This window comes from Juglans regia, chromosome 13, assembly GCF_001411555.2.
Source record: "Juglans regia cultivar Chandler chromosome 13, Walnut 2.0, whole genome shotgun sequence".
In the NCBI taxonomy this organism is placed as follows: domain Eukaryota; kingdom Viridiplantae; phylum Streptophyta; class Magnoliopsida; order Fagales; family Juglandaceae; genus Juglans; species Juglans regia.
The window spans coordinates 15,621,209-15,639,619 of NC_049913.1; the positions used below are offsets into that span (position 1 = coordinate 15,621,209).

Here is an 18,411-nt window from a genome sequence, read left to right on the forward strand (position 1 = left end):
TTAAATAAAACTCACTATTTTATAAAGACAAATCATTTCTTTTTATTTATTTCTGAGCTTGCTTTCTCAATATTTTTGAAAAATTAATGTTTTATTATAAAATTGTAAAATAACTTCTTGTTTATAACTTCGTATTGTTATAAAAATATGAAAATACTATTATAATACGGTTTAAATTTTTTGTATTTTTAATAATAATTGTGATAATGAGATATTTTATAATTATTTATTTAAATAATATATATATGGAGTGACATAAAATCTACTGTATCACTATCAACACGTGGCAGAATGAATATGAACATTAATTAGTTTAAAAAAGAATATTTAAGCGAATAAATCTTCTCAACCTCTTAACACTCCACACTCCACATTATTTTTAATTTTTATTATTTTTTTTTTTTATTAAATATTTATTATATGAATAATAAATAGAAAATTTAAAATAATTTTAAAAAAATAAACTTAAAAAAAATTTTAAAAAAAATATTAAAAATTTTAAAAATTAAAAAAAAAGTAGAATGTAGAGTGTGGTAAAAATTGTGTAGCAAAACCCTAATTAATTAGGCGTGCCAGTATCAACCAATGTCAAAGCAACCAGGTATCCAGTTACAGCCGTAAAGATCCAGTGGGCAGATCGAACCCACCCCTGATCCCACGTGATTCGCGAGATTCAAAGGTCTACGTTATTTTGGATCTCCGATGGGTTTCACAGGTAAAAGTAAAACCACCGATGGCAATTCCGAATCAATCCTCCTCCTATCCTCCGACGCCCCCGCCACCGCCGCCACCACCACCACCACCATCGCCACAACCACCACGGCCACCAAAGACGCATTCCACTTGGCCTATATAGTCTACTTCACCCTCGGTTGCGGCTTCCTCCTCCCATGGAACGCCTTCATCACCGCCGTCGATTACTTCTCCTACCTCTACCCGGACGCCAGCGTCGACCGCATCTTCGCCGTCGCCTACATGCTCGTCGCTCTCTTCAGCCTCCTCATCATCATCCTCTACGCCCACAAGTCCGACGCCTTTGTCCGGATCAACGTCGGCCTCGGCATCTTTGTCCTCGGCCTGCTCGTTGTCCCCGTAATGGACATCGCCTACATCAAGGGCCAGGTCGGGTTGTACGACGGCTTCTACGTCACTGTCGCGGCGGTAGCGCTCTGTGGTCTGGCCGATGCGTTGGTCCAGGGTGGGGTCATTGGCGCCGCCGGTGAGTTGCCTGAGCGCTACATGCAGGCTGTTGTTGCCGGCACAGCCGCTTCAGGTGATTAGACACTCTTTATTACTACTAATTTCAATTTCTTCTGTATCAAATTCTAAATATCAAAAGGAAAGCGAAATATATTATTCGCTGTGTGGTCATTTTCCAGAAAATTGATCCGAGTTTAAAAAAAAAATCATTTCGACTATCTCCAATTTCGATCTTGATGTAATAGAACTAGAAGGTCACTAGTCAGTACAGGAGTCTTGGCCTCCAAGAGCATTGGTAGTGGTTTATGCATCTTTATATACAAAATCATCATTTTTGAAGAATGATTTTGCATATGAAAAAAAACTCCCACATTGGTTTCTCCATCTTTGAATCAAATAATAATAAAATATTATTATTTTTTATTTTTTATTTGTTTCCTAAAATTATTTTTTTATATATATTTTACAATTAACATCCACTTTGTATTATCAACTTAATACAAATTTTATGTATCAAAATCATCTTAATATAAATTCTACAAAGTTGATTTTAAGGGTAGGAGAGAGAAAAAAATAGTAAACTAATGTTTGAATAATGAATAGTACTTCTTCAAATTGAAGAAGCACTATTTATAGCTATGCAAAAATTTAAAAATGCATAAGCCAATGTAGATGAATTTAAAGACATTCTTTAAATTTGAAGATGAAGATGAAGATAGAGAAGCCACTACCAATGCTCAGGGTTTCAAGTAGAGTAATCTGTGCTATTTATAACGGTTAAACTTGAGGAGATGTTCATTGCCTAATCTACAAGTTCAAACAATTTCATCTGAGAAAGTTTAGTTACACAGCTTTTGCAAATCGTTGATTGCCAGGGGTCCTTGTTTCTTTTCTGCGGATCATAACCAAAGCTGTATACTCACAAGATTCAGATGGCCTGAGAAGCAGTGCAAACCTCTATTTTTCTGTTAGTATCGTGGTTATGGTAATATGCATTGGTTTTCACAATGTAGCTCACAGACTTACAGTTATTAAGTACTACAATGAGTTGAAAGTTCAGGCTGTGAATGAGGAGAAAGAAGAGAAGGGTCCCCTGACTGGGCCTGTATGGAGAGCAACTTTATGGCACATAGTAGGAATGGTCAAGTGGTATGGATTTGGCATTGTCCTCATTTATATTGTGACTTTGTCAATATTTCCGGGATATATCACAGAGGATGTGCACTCACAAATTCTCAAGGATTGGTACTCGATTCTTCTCATCACTGGCTACAATGTGTTTGATCTGGTTGGAAAGTCTCTGACTGCAGTATATCTCCTCGAAAATGCAAAAGTCGCAATTTGGGGCTCTGTTATAAGGTTGCTGTTCTTTCCTCTCTTCTTGGGGTGCTTGCATGGTCCCAAATTCTTCCGTACAGAGATTCCGGTGACGATTCTGACTTGTCTTTTGGGGCTAACTAATGGATACTTGACAAGCGTGTTGATGATACTGGCTCCCAAAGTTGTCCAATTACAACATTCAGAGACTGCTGGGATTGTGATTGTATTGTTTTTAGTTGTTGGTCTGGCTATTGGTTCAATTGTATCTTGGTTTTGGGTCATTTGATTCTAAAGCAATTTGCATGGTATTAACAGCAGCGAGACCTAGAACTTGCTATTATTGCCACCTCCCGGCAATGGAAGTTGGAATGGATTGCCTTTATGGTGTTTGCATTCTGTAAAGCCTTGTAAACTATGTTGTTAATGGCATTTTTCTTCTTTTCTGCTGCGTGTGTTGTTAAACTATATTATCGCAAGCTGTACTGTTAGTTTTCACCCTCGTTCACATGGCAGAAATTCCCTTTTTGGCTTACCATTTGTTAAGAAGAGTCTACCCCTCACAAAGAGACATCAATTCATACCCTCCCAATGACTCTTCATCGCCAAATATTTGCTTGCCTATCCGTGCAATCAGTCGTCCAACCTCTTTAAACTCTCTCGTTCTTTGGGAAATGCAAATGACAGGAGGAGGTGGGCAATAAAATCTGATTCGATCTTTCTCATTTTTCTTGAATTGCTTTAAGAAAAATTATATTTACAAGTTGATATGTACTCATTTTTCACACAATACGATTTAATTTGTAAATTAATTTATGTTTAAACTTCTTTTTCATGTCATCAACAGTGTGGAGAATATATATGATATCCACACCAGATTGTTTTACTAGAAACCTGCGAGAGCTTTCCTTGTATACTTAAAATACACGAGAAAACTGTTTTATTAGGACCTGAATGATCGCAGTTGCTCCATGATGAAATGATCAAAGTAAGTTTCACTTTGTACTTGGTGTAAGCTACCAATCCTTGCATACGATAAATAAAAGAATCGTAAGATAGAAATTACTTGTAGACTACTGTTGCTTTACTTGAAAGCACTCTTATTTTAGTGGCAAGCTACCTTTATTTGGGAAAAACCAAAAAATAAAAAAAGAGAGACGCTAGAGACCGGACGCGGTGTGTATAAAACATTTACACCCTCTAATATAAGAGTGACACATATACAATCTATGAATTGAATGATAGAACCGGATACACTTAAAACAAATATAATGCGATTCTCCCCCCTCGGTCTCTCTTTCTCCCCGCTAGCTGGTGTTCTCCATAGATAATCTTAAATCAGCTCTACGGGGAAGGGGTTCTGATAGATTGAGTAGCAAGAAAGTTTTCCTTTATGTTCACACTTCAAGCTCCATCAAGAAAGAATAAATTGGGAGATCATATGTGTGGAATAAAATCTAGTATGGAAAGGGTGGTGACCGGTTTGAGATGAGAGAGAGAGTGAGTACTGATGTAAGGGAGAGGAGAGCTGGGGTGGAGAAAGGGAGAGGTCAGAGTGGCTTTAGGAAAAAGAGAGACAGCGAAAGATTTCACCGTAAATAAACGTAGACTACTTACGCGTCCGTTTTTTATTGAAGAGTGTAAAATAACATTTCACACCAAATCCGATTTGAAACTTTTCTTGTAAAGAAATTCTTCTGATATACCCTAAAAAAAAAGAAGAGATGTGATCATTTTTTCTAATCTAGACGAGTGCAAGTCCTGCATCATCAAAGAGAACACACACACATACTATAATATATATATGGAAAATGATTAACCCATAATATTTTGTACAATATATTGTACAATAATATGTTAAATAAGGAGTATTTTTATAAAATTATATTATTTTTATAAGATGTTTTATAAAAATATCCTTCATTTAATATATTGTTGTACAATATATTATACAAAATGTTGTGAGTATATTATTATTTTTATAAAAATAATTTTATTATAAAATAAATATAATATATCGTATAAAGTCGTGATAATTTATAAATTTATTTTTATAAAATTTTTTATATTGCTGCGACTGAAAGGACTCTACACGTATTAATCGAGCGTTGTGATTGTGTCAGGGGAGAGAGAGAGAGAGAGTCACGCTTGTGTGTTCTTATCACCGAGGGCCCTGAGTAGTGATACACCTACAACACATTTTACAACACATTGTACAACAATGTGTTAAATGAGGGGCATTATTGTAAAATCATCTTATTTTTATAAGATGATTTTACAATAATGCCCCTCATTTAACACATTGTTGTACAATGTGTTGTAAAATGTGTTGTAGATAAATCATTTTCCATTCTCATGACAAAATCACACTCATGCACCCTCTCCCCCTCGACAGAAGCATCATCCCTTTTGTATTTTAAATTTGCATTGAAGTGCAAATGTTGAACTTGATAGCTCGGATATCATATGGTAGTTCAGGATTCACATCATCTACTTTGTTGAGATAACAAACCACAATCGCCCAAATATAACCAGATAAATATCCCTCTCAGAACATCTGTTTTTTTTTTTTTTTTTTCTTTTACATGTGATACAAGGATCTATCTCTAACTAACATCCTCAGTTTTGAAAAAATAAAACATCTTCTGCTACTACTGTACGTCAAAATAAATCAAATAAGCTTTTTTTTTCTCGAGATAACAACTAGTGGATGTCTGTTTTCCATTGCTCTCTGATACGAGCATGGGAAGCATTCAGTACAAAAAGAGGGTTCGGTTACTGCTAAAATTTATAAAAAAATACAAAATCCAGCATCTCATATTTTTGGATAACAAGGCAAGACAAAAGATTAGATGAAACATATTGGTCCTGCAGCAAAAAAGGAGCAATCAAATAACAAAATCTCATTAAATTTTTCACTTTGAAGCGACGCCGGTCTCCACCCTCTTAATTTCATAGATGAGCATCCTCCACATTTTGAGAACAAACATTTCAGCTTCTTCGTCTAAAATGGATTGTAATAGCTCCAGCATTTGAGATGCCTTCATATGTTCTTGAGTACTGGATACAATGTAATCTACCAGGGTTGTTTCTTCCTCTCCTAAAAACTCTGTTATCTTTTTTGAAATCCAAGGTCTCATTCTTTCATGCAGCTCATGCTGTTACATTTAGAGAGCAACATAAACAGTTCAAAACATTTTAGAGATAGTTATAGCCTACAGAAACAATATTATACACCCAAAACCAGATCATAATGCTATGAACGAATCACACAAAGCCTGTTGAGGGCCACCCCAAAGGTGTCAGGGATTTCATGATGAAAGATGTTATTCGTTATCCTTTCAACTATCATCCTCTCAACATCTCTTGATGTGGTATCAAATGATTGGTAGACAAATGAAACATAAAAGATAGTTTTCCAATCATTTGATGCCACATCATGGGATGATGGTAGAATAATGAACCAGAGGATGATGAATAACATTACTCTTTCATGACATCTCTTACTAGTTGTAGTGTGTTTCTAATAAGTTGTTTAATAATAACCAAAAGGGGTTTGCCCAAGTGGTGAAGGCCTTGGTCTTGGGGCATCACTCCCTTCAAGGTCCAAGGTTCCACCTCATAAGTGCGAACAATCTTTTGGAGCCACACTCCTTAGTGAAAAGCAAGCGATTTAACCAATTCCGTATAAGGAAACTTCCGAGGGTGCGGTGCACAGGACTAGGATTTACTCTGCAGGGGTGGGTCCGAAAGACCCTACCTTGGAGAGGTTCCCCGACATAAAAAAAAAAGGTTGTTTAATAATTGGCATGTTGGCTCATATATACACAATGAATTGGTTAGGATCGACCCTAACATCTGATTAGGAACTACAACTGTATTCATAATTCTATATTAAAATATTAATTAATATAACACAACCCCTAGGAGTTGGCTTAAGTGGTAAGAGCATTGGTTTTGGTAGTATGCTCCCTTCAAGTCTAAGGTTTAAATTCTTAAGTACAAACAATTTCTAGGAGCCATCAGACTAGGAGAATTTTCCCTAGAATTACCCCCAAGGTGCACTATTTTTTTTTATATAAGTACCCCCAAGGTGCACTACTACACTCATAGAAAACTCCTTACCGAGGGTCTGTGCACTCCCGAGATTAGTCAAAACTTTTTTCCAGACACTCAATGCCAATCCAAAAAATAAAAATAAAAATTAATATAACACTATCAAACCATACTATCTAGACAACCAAGACCAGCTTATTTAAACTTATGCAGGCTAAAAATAATTAAGGCAAGTAACAAAGAATGCCTGTTCAATTTATTTTTTTTTTATGACAGGTAAACCACCCCACGGTAGAGCCCTTAAGGCTATGTTTGGAACACAACCTCACTTCAACTCATCTCAAACCAATCATAGATGGGACCAACTACTTTTTCAACTTCTCATAAAAAAGTTAAACCCATCTCAACCTACTCCATAATTTAAATGCATATCTCAAACTATTTACATTCAAACACATCTCAATGGGGCCCACAAAATATTACTATTCATAGATCAACTCAAGTCATCTGAGATCATCTTAGCATCCAAACATAGCCTAAGAGTCACCTATGGAACCTAAACCCCCGGGGAGACTAGCACAACAACCCACTGCCATGGCCCCATTTAAATCCCAATTTGATCCCAAGGGAAATCGAACCTGTGATTAGGGATGGCAATATGTGATACGACCCGTTAACCCAATACAAACACGACACGACACGATAAAAGCGGGTTCGGGTCAAAACGGATTGACCCGTTAAGACACGATTACTTAACGGGTCACTAACGAGTCAACCCGTTATGACCCGTTAAGAAAATTAAATTTACCTTTATACCTTTAGACCTAAAGGGCAATGAGGACTCTACTTCCTTCTTCAAGTTCTAAATTTGTTTAAATCTGTGTTTTTAATTTTTTATTATATTTGGGATTGTAACATTAATATATTTACATTGTATGTTTTGTTTATTATATTTGAAATGTAATTTTAATAATGAATATTATTATAAATTGTGTGGATCATATTTGTTTGGATTGTAATTTTAGACTTGTAGTTAGTTTTTCATTTTTTATAGATATTATTTATATTTAAATATTTATATAAAATCAATTAAGTCAAACGTGTCGTGTCGTGTCGTATCGTGTCTGTTCAACCCATTAACGTAAACGGGTTGAAACGGAAAGGGTCGGGTCGCATCAATTTATTTCTTATTCATTAACGGGTCATAATGGGTCGTGTCGTGTCAACCGGTTATCTTACCGTATCGTGTTCGGGTTTGAAATTTTGACACGAAATCCTTAACGGGTCATGTTCGTGTCGACCCATTAAGTGTAATGTACATACCTTGACATGACACGAACACGACCCGTTAACACGATTTGACACCCCTACCTGTGATATGGGGCTCATGCCACAAATTCGCCCTTACCACTTGAGCTACCCACGGGTGGGTTAGAACTTAGAATGCCTCATTTTCATACAATCAAGCAAAAGGTCTCACATGCATGGTATGGTTTAGCAAAAGGTCTCACCCCCCCCCACCCCCCTAAAAAAAAAAGAATCCACTAATCCAGCATGTGATATTGAGCACCAAATGTTCCACAATTTAAATAGTTAATATACTGAAGCATGACCCAAGTAAGGTTGCATACCTTGTCATAGACAGCCCAATTGATCTCATATGAGAACAACTCCTCCTTGGTCTTTGGTATCATGTCTATCAATTGCTTTAAACTCAAAAGCTTCTTGTTATCTGGTGTCTTCGATCTATCCAGCCCCTGGTCCCGATCCCTATCCCTGTCAAGATTCCTCTCTCTGTTCTCATCTTTGGTGCGATTCACATTCTCATCACCCCGGTCCCTATCCCGCTGGCTTGACTTCTCATTGGAGCGTCTACTTCTTTCCCTTTCTGCATCCGGCTTATCTTCTTTGGGATTGAAATTGGATATGCGCTTTGCAAATTCTGCTGCTGCAGCCAAATTTGGTGATGGTGCCCCAGATACAGGTTGGACAGCCTGCAGTTCTTCAGTCGAGTAATCAATTGGGACAAGGGGCCTCATCTTTTTGTCCTTGTGTGCATCATCATCCTCCTCCTCATGGAAAACAGAAGGGACAGCAGTTCGTTTTCCAGATCCAACTAAACCGAAGCCTAACTTTTTCGCTGGGGCATTGCCAGTGTGCCGTGTTTCTGATGCAGCAATTGACGATATGGTTGATTCTTCACCAATACCATTTTGTACAATCCTTTCACCTATCATTTTGAGTCATGACCCATTTAAAAGAAGCGATTGAGGGGAAATAAAAACAAAACTCCATAAAGAAAATATGAAATAAAGTTACCCATATGGCTCTCACAGGCAGAATCACCTTCATAGCCATGTTCAACAAGATTATCTTTTATTTCGGCACTGGATGCTTCAGACAAAACAGTTTTTACACTTTCATTCAATAAATTATTGGATGAGACCCTCAATGCATCTATTTGTAGCTTCTGTTTCTGTTCCTCCTCATCTCTCCTCTTTGCCTCAACAATTTCTTCTTCTTCTTTATGCCTGTCAGCCAAGTCATCCTCCTTTTCTCGCAGCCTCTTCTTTCTCTTGTCTTCTAACATACTCCGACGCCACCTTCTTCTCGAATCATCATCCTCATCATCTTCATCATATTTTATCTCCTTCTTCCGTTTGCGCTCCCTCTCTTTTTCCCTCTCCTTCTCATACTGCCGCTGTTTCTCTTTTTCTCTTTCTCTATACTCCCATTCTTTAAGACACTCTTCATACTGACGCTCAGCCTCCTCAATCTTTCTTCTTTGCTCCCTTTCTTTCCTAACCCGCTCTCGTTCTGTTTCTCTTTCATATCTTTCAATCTCCCGCTCCTTCTCCCTTTTCATATCCCGCTCTCGGTCTCTGTCTCTGCTTCTCCTATCATACCTCCTACTCCTATCAGGTGAACTTGTTTCAGGCCTGTCATGCTCACTTGCAGGTTTGGTTTCACTAGTTGTCTCATCATCATTTTTATCTTCAGCTGCATCTGAAAAATATGAATAAGCATAGAATATTGAAAATGAAAAGGCCAGGAAGAACACTACGTTACCAAAAAAACCCATTTCTATTTCCACTATGAAGACTCACCATTTCTCATTTCAGAGTCCCCGTCCCTCGATTTAGCAGGCACTTCAGAGTTTGAATTCCCAGAGCCATCACCAATTGCTTGTGGTGGGGGCGGAGGCAGGGGCCTGGTCTTAAGTCTCTCTTCTACCATGCTTGTGAGCTTCTCCAAAGCCTCTCGGTCAACTTCCTTGTCCTCATTGGTAACGATTCCAAAATTAGCAAAATCATTATTTTCCTTGCTCCCCAAAACATTTTCCTCTTTATTCGAGTCCTCCACAGAGGACTTTAGATGTTCATTACTCTCAACATTTGCTGCAGTTTCATCATCTTTCTCAGTCTCTGCAGCTTCCGCATCTTTAAGTTTCTTCGAGTTTTCAGTTTTTTTATCAACATACCGTTCCAGATATTCTTTTGTTGCTTGATTAACATTTAACTGTCAATCAAATATCAAGAGATATAAACGTCAAACACTAAAAAACCCAACAAACTCATTAAAGAAAGATTATGTAAAAACAGGGAATAAAGAACAACAGAAGGAATAATAACACCACCAAAACCACATCAATATTTTGGAATACACAAAAGGATCTGCTCAGGTTCATGCTTTGGGGAGGTGAAAACCCAGGTCCAGTGTAACAATTTCATATCCATAACCCATATGCTTCGCCACAAACTCAAGCTTTAATGAGATAAGTACAAAGGTAACCTATAAGATGTGTATTTCTAATAATCCACCTGATGTTTAGCACAAAATTAGATTCCAACAAAAGTATTGCAGTACAAACAAGTTATCTAGTTTGAATTTTTGAATTAGTTCAAATCAATGTGCCAAGTAGTACAAACTACAACCATAAAAGCTTTTAGTTCAAATCCATGTACCAAGCAGTACAAACTACAACCATAAGCTAAAGTTTCAAAGTCTTTGAAGGACCAAGGGATACAACTTTAAATCTCACCAGTGAATCCCAAAAATAAACATTATATGAAGGTATATATCAGCGTTAGGGAAAAAGAAAAGAGAAATCCAGGAGTACCTCGGATAATCAAATGCCCCCACCAATCTACTTATTCAAGAGGTAAATCATTCGATGAGTAATTTGGTTGCTAGGTCATCAAATTTCCTTTTTAGGTTTAAAAAAAGAAAGAAAGAAAGATCAGAGCTAGAAACAGATTAAAAAAAAACAGGCAATAATGGATGTTAAGCCCGAATTCTTTTACGGCCATTTTTTTTTTACTGATAAAAGACCCATAATTTTATTTTTATTTTTTGATCAATAAAGAAGAGCTTTATTAATGAGAAAAGTAGGCATAGCCCAAGTACATGGGACGTATACAAGAGCAACACCTAAGAATGATTGTACAGGGAAGTCATGAATGTTCATGCCATTAAAATTTATTACAATCAACCAATGTTGTAAAGTATTAAGAAAAAACATTCTAAGCTCGTCCAGTGTCCATTCACGATCCTCGATGCTCCTTCCATTCCTCTCCATCCATATGCACCACCATAAACAAATCGAAACCATCTTCCACATAGCTGCCATTCGAGAATTTCCATATATGCCTCTCCAACTTGCTAGCAAGTCAACCACCCTTCACGGCATCACCCAAAGTAGCCCCACTCTAGCAAAGTTAGCCCCACTCCAGCAAAGATATCATTCCATAAGCTTAAGGCCATATCACAATGCAATAATAAGTGGTCAATAGACTCCACATTTTTTTGCACAACCAACACCAGTCCATCATAATGATTCATTGTTTCCTTTGGTTACTACGGTGAGGATCTTCCCTAATGAAGATGTCTATATGAAGGAAGCTTTTGGGGGGGCCTTGGTCTTCCATATGTTCTTCCATGGGAATGGACGTGTATTTTGTATAATGACAGACTTGTAGAATGAACGAACACGAAATTTCCCCTTCTTAGATGGACACCAAAGGATCAACCTCTCCCCATTCAGTCTGTGCTAGTATACACAAGATTGTATAAATCCGTAAATATGTCAATTTCCCAATCTTGTGCAGCTCTAAGGAAGGTGACATTCCACTAAAGGAGGCCACTAGATAAGTTCAGAAGGTCTGCAATTGAGGCCTCCTGCCTCCATGCAATTCCATAAATTCGTTTTCAATAAGTAAAATAAGTTTTCTTAATAAAATATAGGCATAACTCAAGTACACAAAATGTATACACGAGAATGCACCACCAAAATAATGACAAATAGCAAACTAAATGGCAAATGCAACCATTATAAATGCACTTGTTAATTATAAATAAGTGTCCTCCTGCCACAACCATTTATAGTGGCACTTACATTTTACATTCATCAAAGGAGATTTCAAGCCCTGAAACCTCCTAGAACAAGAAAGAAAGTTATTGTATCCATTATTCTCATGTTAACCATAGATATGGAAACTACTTAACTATTTCTACTTTTTCTTTCCTAACCAGGTTTGCACACAAAGGTACAGGGTTTGGATCCCCTGCCTGTAAGTCAAATTTATAAGTTGCACGTGAAGGTATAGGGTCCAATCCACAGCAGGCATTCCAATTTATATTCTTGCCAACATACTAAAAAGTTAAAAATTCCAAGGAGGAAACTAGCATTTAGTAACAATGCTTCGCAGGCAAATAGACTTCCGGAATACAACCTTCAATCTCAGATACGCATCATTCAAAATGGTATCTGACCAAGAAAAAGGAAAGGAGGAAATCCACACATACCACCAATTCTTGCCCATCAATATTAAATTTACTAAGTAGACGCAATGCACGAAGAACACCCTCAGCAGACTCAAATTCACAGAACCCAAAGCCTTTAGGAGTCCCGTCTGTGGGATCTTGAGCACGTTTCCAACTTTTCACAGGTCCACAAAGCTTCAGAAAATGTAGAGAAATCAAGAAGTAATCCTTCAAATGAAAGCCTTGAAGAACTATAATCTTAATATGAAATAATACAGAGTTTCTTTTGTATATAAGAGGACACAGACCGCAAAAACTCAAGAACCTACCTGAAGGAGGGACAGAATGAAATCGTTTTCCACTGATGATGCAATCTTACCAACGTATACTGTGGTTTGTTGTTTTTCAGCTGGAGTAACAGAAGGAATAATTGGCCTAACAATAGGGGGTATAATGGGGCGAACTCCAGGAACCCCCGGAATTGGGGGACGTGACATTGCTGGAAGCATGCCAATCCCTCCTGGTAAGCGTGGAGGAAATGGAGGCCGAACCATAGGTGTGTATGGAGATGGATAACGAGGAAGTCCTGCAAATGGAAACAAATATCTATGCAGATACATCAGAGCAAGTTAACAAACAAAATACAATGACAACTATTCATCCCGTCACTAGTCTATATACATACATATATATATATATATATGAAAAAGAATGTGACGAATAATTGAACTTTGTTACCACACATCAAAAGCATATAAGAGATGGCAGCACAGGCATGGCAACTATCACCAGCTGAACAGATTACCTGAAGGAAACATTAAAAAGTAGCATCCAGCTCATAAACCACGGATATGTAAAGTGGCTTACCTTATGAATCCATTTGCAACATACCAACCTTCTCACAATATCCCATCCACCAATTGCAAAAATTTGACATTTAATTATCATGAGACTTCAAGCATCTCATGCACAAAGGAGAATTGATAGCACAAATTATTATGTAAAGTTTGCCAAATTTATCAAGCACAAGTGTGGCAGCACGTGGTGCATCATAAAAGAACAGAGAGGAAGCTGAAATTGAAAGAATTTCAATACCTTAGAACACAAGCCAACGAGCATTCAGTTGCAAACATGGTCTGCTTCTGGCAAATCATAAACCCATGGAAGGGAAAGTGTCCTCATAACTACCAGAAATTAGCCTTCTAAAACAAAAATGCAACATGACAAATGGGACAATATAACTTTCTGATGCTTAACGTGAAACTCCAAGGCTTTGTTTTCCCATTAAAACAATGTTTGTTTCTTGACAACTGATTAAAAAATGTTTATTCAAAATACAAACAAGGAAACCAAGCAAAAATATGCCCATACCAAAAAAGGAGTTGTAGAGGGAGGTCTCTAAGCAATAGGAAGCCTTCCAACCTTTCCCACCATATTCAATCAAGACACTGTAGGAGAAAACATTCTGTTATCGATACCCCTTTACCAACCCTTCTTATTCTGTAAATCTTTCCCACTCATCTCTAAGAAACTATATGATACCACTAACCTTAACATATTTTAACAGCTAGGCAAGCATCATGTTGAAAAAATAAACTATATAGCCAAGACATATGAGAAGAATATATATTGCATATAAAAAAAATTCACGTCTTAAAACTTCTCCTAAAAATTAGCAATATTGGATATTCGTCTTTTATTCAGCAAAGATAATAGCTTATAAAACAACAGCCATCAACAAGAACTTCAAGATTAACATTTAATTACATATAATCAATGAGGAATTCAAACTCGTACGCACACATACATACATACATACACATACATACATATATATTATATATAAAGAACATGGCAATCAAAATGAAAGCATTTTGGTCGAGGAGGTAAGAAAATGTACGTATAAAGACATAAGGCAATGGAATAACCCACCGGGAGGAGGTATAGTCCCATGATGAGGAACACCTGGGTACCCATTTGGCATAGGCGACGGGTAAGGTCTCGGAGGCTGGCCCGGTGGCAACTGATAAGGCAGCATCGGCTGCGGCACAGCCATAGGGGAGGCCCCAATGCCGCCACTAACAGCACCAGGAGCCACGCTCACACCAGGTGGCTGAACCCCGCCAGGGTTTTGGTAATTGAAATTCGTCAAGCCAGGATTCGGCATCGGCGAGAACTGTGGGACTGGGCGGAACGAAGGCGGCGCTGGAGGTACTGCGGCTCCGCCGGATACCTGCGGCGGCGCGTAGGACACCTGAGGCGCTTGTGGAGGAGGCGGCGGCGGCGGCGCAGATGCAAGAGGTGAAGCGTTTGAAGTAGGGTTAACAGGGATAGGGGTAGACAATGGAGTCGACATCGACGATTGCGGTGGTGGTGGTGGTGGTGGTGGTGGTGGTGGTATGGGATCGGGTTGGTTTGATTGGGGATTGAGGGTGTCGGGTTCGGAAAGAGAAGGATTGGAGTTTAGGGTTGGAGGCTGGTCAGCCATAGTAGAAATCTGGGGGCAAGAAACAAAAAAGGATCTGCGACTTCGGGAACGTTAATGGTAAAAATTGTTCGCCTATAAATGTACAGAGTCTAGACTCTAGACTGGGAGCAGTGGAGACGGTGTCGTTGGCTCTTTGCTTTGTAACTTTGTGAGCCAGAAAAGGAAGAAGGAAAGCTCAGGACCGACTTTCGTCGAGGAACAACTTGTCCCGTATTATGATACGTTTCGTTTTTTCTTAAATTAAATATTTAAAAAAAATAAACATCAAATCAAAACTTGTAGACTGTAGTAGTAGGCCACAATGGTACAATCCCATACAAAGTAGTCGAATATATAGGCCCATTTTCTAAAAATATATATATACAGGCCATGGATTCAAAAAATACCATGTTCCAAGTGATAAAAAAAAGTTAAAGTTTGAGTTGAATTTAATTATTTATGAATAATAATAAATTGAGTAATAAAAAGAATTATATAGAATTATTTAAATTGAATTTAAAATGTATTTAAATGTTAAGATGAGTTTAATACTTTTTATAAAAAGTTAAAAAAAATTATAAGTCTTATGTATAAAAATGTGTTAAGTTAAAAAAATTGTGGATCTCACGTGTAAGTAAGTTTTGAGTTGAGATGAATTTAGTAATTTGATAGTTGAATATTTGAATATTAGACTTAGTTTAAAATTAAACTAAGCTCAGTTGAACTCAACTGAGTTTTGCAACCAAACGCAACCTAAGAAAAATGCTAGTATATCATTTGAGTTTATCCCCTTATTTTGACCGTTCATGTATTTATTTATTTATTTATTTTTGTTTTTTTTACTTAATGATTAAGAAAATAATTTTTAGTATATTAGTATATTTTTTAAAAAATATTTAAATATATTAAAAATATGTAAAAAAGAAAAAAATATCAAAAAAAAAAAGTAACTTTGTGCTAGCGGGCACGCCCAGTTGTCAAAGCTGGGCGGTACGCTAACACAACTCTAAGACTAATGTCTTATTTGTTTTCGCATATAAGATGAGTTGAGATTAAAATTAAAAATTGAAAAAATTGAGATTATGTTTAAGTAGTGAGGTATTCTCAGATATTATGTAAATAATAATAAAAAAAATAATGATAAAATATTAAATAGTAGTCAAAACTAATAGGAATTGATGAGACATGCTTTATATGTGCAGTAGTTCAATATATATACAGTAATACAGGATCTTATGCATTCTTATTTTAATATTATTCATGCTGAACGATGTGATTTATTATTAGATGATTTCATATTTCGTATGTATTATTTTCTTTCTAGCACATATGACATATATAATGTGCATTATTTTCTCTATCTATAGGAAGAATGCTACATTAATTTTAATGTGTTTTGATAATAATATCATGTTTTGTTGTTGACTATAGTATTATTTTGAATCATAGTTTATTGAATTTAAAAAATATAAGAATAACAATTTTACATATACTTGGGTTGTAAAGATTTGGGTTGCTGAATCCCGATGATCTTACAAAAGTTTATCATTTTGTAAATTTGAGATTGATACAGTCGTTTCGTTCTAGAATTTCCTATCATATAGGTTATTCGAAATTATGAAAATAAAAATAAATTTTATTTTAAAAAAATAAATAAAATGCATTAAAAAATATAAAAAAAATATAAAAAATAATTTTATTATTATTGAGAGTGAGGTGGCTAATCTAATATAAGATTCAAATTTTGAGTGTATAGCCAAAAACTAAAAAGTGAAATGCATAACATATTTATTAAACATTTAATATTATCTAAAAAACTCACACGACCATCAATAAATATTATTGACGCATTTCGTATGATTGGAGATTCTTAAATTTAGGCAAAAACTTAACAGACATTTTTCTTGTCAAAAGCAATTATCTTAAACAAACAATTTGATGTGGGAAAGAAAGGAGGACACATCCTTCCATTGAGTAAGAAGGGATGAGACTATGATAAAGCTTGGTCGGCATACCTTCCTTAAATATCTCGTTGTTTGGAGGACTTATTGACGTAGGATTAATATGCACTTCGTGTTTGAAAATAATCAAAGATTTCTTATAATTTTATAATCCAAACACTTTCTATAACTCAAAAAGGGATAGACACGACATGTGGACCTCACTATATTAAATAAAATATTGTTTGTGAGTAATGTGGATCCCAATATTAAATTCAGTTGACTCTACATTGTGTCTATCATTTTTCAAATTGTAAAAGTTTGAATAAAAAAAATGATAGACAATATCGATGGATTTGAAAAACTACTTGTGCGAGCTATACATATTAATGGTGATGCATGTAGCAAACAATAGCTGGAGAGATGTTTTCAAGGAGGTTTGGATGGAAGTATTACCTACAAGATGCTCAAACCATAAGCCTCTTGTGCTGAATATATATACAACTCAGACCAGGTGTGAGGGTAGAAGGAAGCCGTTCAGATTTGGAACTTGCTAGATCAAAGACAAAGATTATGAAGAGATTGTATCGAATGAATGGGTCAATGTCAGGGGAAGACGTGACCTTATGGAGAAAATTCAGAGTTTACTGGGAAATTGTGGTGCTACACTAACTTGGTGGAGTAGATAAAAGACCAAAGACTGTGATGGTGAGTTAAGAAGGAAGACTGATAGACTAAAGAAGCTGGAGGAAGAAGAGGAAGGGCTAAATGGCAAGGAAGTGAATGAGTTAAAAGGGGAGTCGGGTCTCTTAAGGTCACTGGTGAGGAGGCAGAGGGCTAAAAAGAACTGGTTTCTACATGGAGATCGAAACACTAAGTATTTTCATACAAGTACAAATCAAAGGAGAATGAAGAACAAGATTGGTCAAGTTGCAGATTCACAAGGCAGAATTATAAAGGAACAAAGAGATATAGAAAGGGCTTTCAGATTGCACTTTGAAGAGGTTCTATCATCGAGCACCATTTAGGGGAAGTGGTTGGAGTATGTCTAAAGTATGTGGACTCAAGAGTTACTAGGGAGATGAATGAGAATCTAACTAAAAACTTCACTAGGGGTGAAATTGAGAATGCAGTACATCAGATGGGTCATTTTAAGTCACCTGGGCATGATGGGTTTAGAGCTTATTTCTTTCAAAAGTATTGGCATATAGGTGGTGAGGAGATTTGTGATGCAAAACTAAACTTTCTACAGGGTGGAAGTGAGTTGAAATCTATGAACCATACTTTTATTGCATTAGTTCCTAAAGTTAAAACCCCTTAGCTAGTGAGTGAATACAGACCAATCAGTTTATGCAACATTATGTATAAAATAATAGCAAAAACACTAGCAAATAGACTCAAAGTGGTGATGTCAGAAATTATATCACAACTACAGAGTGATTTTATTCTAGGAAGATTAATTTTTGACAATATATTGATGGCTTATGAGGTGCTGCACTTGATGAAGAATAAATAAAGAGGGAAGGTAGAGAGTATGACTCTAAAGTTAGACATGTCAAATGCCTATGACTGTGTGGAATGGAGGTATTTGGAAGCTGTGATGAGGAAAATGGGCTTTTTTGAGAAATGAATTAGATTATGAGTTGTGTGTCTCTACTCTATCATACT

The 18,411-nt window shown here is 36.5% G+C and overlaps 2 protein-coding genes across 6 annotated transcripts; one reads left to right on the top strand and one right to left on the bottom strand.

Annotated features, from left to right (window-relative positions):
- The first annotated feature begins 556 nt into the window (after window positions 1–556).
- LOC108980981 (equilibrative nucleotide transporter 1) lies at window positions 557–2,963 on the top strand. The gene is made up of 2 exons (XM_018952051.2): window positions 557–1,273; window positions 2,076–2,963. Exons 1-2 carry the CDS (start codon window positions 703–705, stop codon window positions 2,804–2,806), a joined length of 1,302 nt encoding a protein of 433 aa, XP_018807596.2. The 5' UTR covers window positions 557–702; the 3' UTR covers window positions 2,807–2,963.
- Window positions 2,964–5,184: 2,221 nt separating this feature from the next.
- Window positions 5,185–15,018, bottom strand: LOC109013698 (RNA-binding protein 25). Of its 5 annotated transcripts, none has more exons than XM_018995878.2 (7): window positions 14,269–15,018; window positions 12,666–12,922; window positions 12,379–12,531; window positions 9,681–10,092; window positions 8,893–9,573; window positions 8,205–8,803; window positions 5,185–5,675 (listed from the first exon to the last, which is right to left on the bottom strand). In XM_018995878.2, the coding sequence occupies exons 1-7, from the start codon at window positions 14,822–14,824 to the stop codon at window positions 5,433–5,435; spliced, it is 2,901 nt and encodes a 966-aa protein (XP_018851423.1). In that variant the 5' UTR covers window positions 14,825–15,018; the 3' UTR covers window positions 5,185–5,432. The 5 variants fall into 5 exon arrangements, with proteins under 5 accessions (XP_018851423.1, XP_018851424.1, XP_035539979.1 ...); XM_018995879.2 differs by having other exon boundaries at window positions 8,920–9,579; XM_035684086.1 differs by having other exon boundaries at window positions 8,908–9,579.
- Between the last annotated feature and the right edge of the window lie 3,393 nt (window positions 15,019–18,411).